The sequence below is a fragment of the Halyomorpha halys genome, unplaced genomic scaffold, assembly GCF_000696795.3.
Source record: "Halyomorpha halys isolate HHAL.00 unplaced genomic scaffold, Hhal_1.1 Scaffold2190.1, whole genome shotgun sequence".
Taxonomy (NCBI): Eukaryota; Metazoa; Arthropoda; class Insecta; order Hemiptera; family Pentatomidae; genus Halyomorpha; species Halyomorpha halys.
The window spans coordinates 3,733-7,952 of record NW_027108390.1 but is presented as its reverse complement, the minus strand read 5'-3'; the positions used below and the strand labels follow the sequence as shown (position 1 = coordinate 7,952).

At 33.7% G+C, this 4,220-nt stretch overlaps 1 protein-coding gene across 2 annotated transcripts in view; it reads right to left on the bottom strand.

Moving 5' to 3' along the window:
- Positions 1 to 3,813, bottom strand: part of LOC106691241 (nucleosome assembly protein 1-like 1-B) — a gene marked incomplete at its 5' end in the record, with an annotated part of 44,766 nt that extends 40,953 nt beyond the window's left edge. For both annotated transcript variants that reach the window (XM_067046700.1, XM_024364023.2), the window contains 2 exon segments: positions 3,091 to 3,204; positions 3,666 to 3,813. In XM_067046700.1, the coding sequence (XP_066902801.1) occupies positions 3,091 to 3,204; positions 3,666 to 3,813 (262 nt within the window).
- Positions 3,814 to 4,220: the final 407 nt, after the last annotated feature.

The window sequence follows — 4,220 nt, the reverse complement described above, 5'->3', positions numbered from 1 at the left end:
TGTTCTGAGGAATGGAATTACGGAATTTTAAAATTGTTTGAGTACAGTTATGGATTTGCGTGTGATTTGGGAAATATGGTTATTCCAGGAGAGGTATTAATCAAAGGTGACACCAAGGTTTTTTATTGTAGGATAGAAGTGAATCGGTTGGTTGTTAAGGAATAGCAGAGGACAGTAAGGGAGGCACTTGGAACCGATAAGAATGGCCTTCGTTTTTTTGGCATTCAGCTTCAAATCATTGTTGGACGCCCATGCATTAATGCTGTCAATATCTTCCTGTACCTTTTGGATGGCCTCAAGCATTTCGGAGGGATGGAAGGACAGATAGATTTGGAGATCGTCTGCGTATAGGTGGTACTGTGCGTGGTGAATAGAATCAGGAAGATCATTGATATAAATGGAGAAAAGGGTTGGTGAAAGTGAGGAGCTTTGAGGAACACCTTGTGACAGAAGCAGGGGAGAGGAAAGAGGTTTGTTCGGAATGACGACTGTTTGGGAACGATGGGACAGGAAGGAGAGGAACCACTTTAGGACACTATTTAACAAGGATTATAAGTTGATTATATGTTATTATATTTTGCAATGTAAGTTTACAAGGATTGTTCGTAAACTGGTGCGGGGAGATACAGCCTGAGTCAGCTGTTAATGCAATGTCATCAGCTGATCAAATGATGTATATACAGGAACTTGGGAATCAATAAAGATTCTTTTAATGGAACCTGTGCGAGTAACTTCTTATTCTTTTTTCAAGATATCTTCAAGTCTGGGAAAGGAATAACATTCCTCTACAGTGTTCTCGTTAAGTTTTCTATAACCAATCACTAGGCGATACGAGAGGTCAGCCTCTGGATCCCTCTTCTTTTTCTTGACAAGCCACAAGGGGCTACTGAACAGTAAGGTACAATGACGTATAATCCCTTGACGAAGTAGTTCACTTATTTGGTCATTAATTATTGCTGTCATTGACTGCGGGATATCTCTGGCCCTTTGTATAGGAAACTTTGTTCTCTTTAAGAGTTATTTCATGTTTGATCTTCCCATTAGGCAACCCTCCCTGTAAAATATATCCATAAATTCAGACAGAATTCAACATTGGGTACCTGTACACGAACAACCTCTATGTGATGTTCATTTCCATCAGTTTTTAGTCTCCCATGATACACTTTAGTTCCCAGGATCATTTCCCAGCGTCCCCGGCTACCCAGCATCTGAAAACCCACCTTATCCAGAACATCGCACCCAATCAAGATGTCATATTGACTTGTTAGATCTTCCAACACATGAACAACCACCTGCCGCCATTTTCACCCCAGTCAGGTTCTCGAGATCCCATACGTTTTCCCCTAGTACTCTACAAGATCCACTCAAAGTGATAACAGAACATCTACATACCTTTAATTTGTAGGCTTCATCCAGCTCCTTCAGCACCCCTCTACTGATCAAGGTACTGGTACTCCCAGTATCAATTAGAGCCTATACTCTTACACCGGCCCCTGCACTATGGGCAACCTCTCCCATACTCCACACACATTGTTTATAAGCTCTCGTTGGTGTGGGTTGCCCTCGTCTCCTCAGATGGTAGCTTCCTGTTTTTTGTCCACCCTATTGGTCTTGTACCTCTTGTCTGCCTGTTCATTCGATCTAGTTGACATTTGTACCCAAACAGACTTACCTTCTTTTTCTTTATCACTTGAACTGAAAACGGAATATTCTGCAGAACTTGAAGTAGGAAAATCCCTGTGATGTCTTGTTCTGTGAGTATTCACTTTCATTGGTTCGGGGACTGGATACCGTCGGTAAATCCAGGGACATGCTATTGCGATATGGCCTTTGTCCGCACATTCAAAGCACTTGACTGAAGGATAGTTCGCTGCAATGCTACAAACAATTGCATTCATAACATCTATGAGCGTCCTCTTTTCTGGGTCCTCGAGGTTTATTGCTGCATTGCACGTCTCTGGCATCTCTTTATTTATATTCAAAAATTGTAGTCACATAAGAGAAGAGAGGGTTAACGTCTTCTTCTGGCGTCCAGCATCCTCCCCCGTGTGCCTTTTTTAGTCTTATAGTAACCTCGTCCCATGAGGTTAGCTCATCCGCTTGTATGCCGTTTAGCCCATTACTTTTCACCCTTCCAACCAAGGACACCCTTAATTCATAATCTTAAAAAAACAGCTATAGAATGGACAACTGTTTAGAATATCAAATCAATTTTCTGCTTATAAAAAAAATCAAACTGCTCAATCAAATCAAAATTGCTCTATATCTTACGTAGCACAATATATTTTTTAATTTATAAATTTTCAATTAATTTTTTTTAATTATTATTAATTATTTTTTTTAATTTTTTTTTTATATTTTGGAGGTTGAGAGTTTTGCATTATTATTGTGCTTGAAAAAAAGCCCAGGTGGGACCGGGATTCGATCTGACAACCTGTAGGTTAGTAAACTGGCGAGTTACCAAGCTGCTACTGCTGCCCGTTTTTATATAACTTACATTATTATGTTTTAGCCGAAACGTTAACCATTTTGTTTTATTATTTAAATTGGTGAAATAGTTTTACCTTTAAAATTAACAAATTTATTTTCACCTTATATAAATTGTGTTTTCAGTAGGAAATTTTAATTGTACTCAAGGATGGACTTGAGAAACTTCGACCATGGAACTTTATTTATTCTACTAAGTGGCTGAAATTTATCTTTTATAAGAAATATCAAATCCCTACATAAAAAAGTAAAAAAATACCACTTGCCTTTTATGAAATTTGACAATAAATGATATCTCAACTTTAGACGCAATAATGACGTTAAAGAAAACAATAAATTGAGAAAAGGGTTTTATAAGGCAAATTGAACACTAATAACAATGACATATAACATAAAGGTGTAAAGATGGATTTAAAAAAAAAAAAAGTTCCGAAACACATAGGATACATCTTCATTGAATTCTTAAAATTAAAATTTAGCCACCATGAAGGTTTTAAAGGTTAAATTGCAAAGAAGATATCAATCAACTAAATAAACTCTCAATGGCGAATCATGAATATGAACATAACTAGGAGAAAGACAGTTAATTAAAAAAAGTCAAACCTGTGAAATAAAGGACAGCATGAGGAATAATTTTTTCTCTTATGTAATGTCCAATTTCAAAGTCACTCGTTAAAAGAGCTTGAGTTTCATCATCTATTTCACCATTTTCAGGAACTAAAATTGAAAATTAATATCAATAACATTTACTTTCAAAATATAAATAATGAGCTTATGCTAACATAAAAATGAGTTTAAGGTGAAAGTTATGAGAAATTAAATAGAGAAAAATTGGCCTCACATAATGCATTGCAAGGAGACAACACCTAATACTGTGCCTTTAATATGCTTACTTTTATATGGAGGAATACATTAGGTCAGGTAAAAATCATTTAAGAAATATGACAGAAATTATAGCAATTTTAAGAGTAATCTTTTCTTTCTTAATTTTATTATAAATATTAAACTTTATGAAAATTATTAACTAACCATAATATAAATATTACTGCAAAAATAAATATTATTATAAATATTCACCAACAGCAATGCTATTATAAATATGATTAGTTTACTTTAAATTGCAGGAGCCAGAAACAGTTTAAAATCATTAACTAATAAATACAAAATAAATAACAAACCTTGAGGAGGATTAAAGAAATTAAAGAAGGAATCATTTTGAACTGTCTTAAGAATTGTTCTAACAGCTCCACGTGATTTATGCCGCTGTCTTTTCCTTATTGTTTTCACAGTAACATTCATATTTTTATTCCATTCAATTTTGCAACCCTAAAAATTTGATTCTAAACTATGAAACTGATAAAAAAAAAAAAATACAAATAAAATCAATAATTTATAATATAAAGTAATGCATAAATAATTGTAATTAATAAACCTCTGTTCCAACTAATCAATCTAAATTAAAAAAAAAATGTGATGGACAATTAATTTTTTTAAGTAATAATTTTAATTTTATACAGAAAGGTATATAATCCAGATTTACAACTAAAATAAAAATTGAAGACATAATTTTGAAATTTAAACTGTCTAAAGAGAAAAGTGATAAAAAACTATTATAATTAGCTTCAATAACTAAAGTAATATAGGAATAGATGGTTAATATAGCAACCAAAATTAAATTTAAAAAAAAAACATTAAAACTATTTAAGAATAGGACTCATATTTTGGCACCCTTT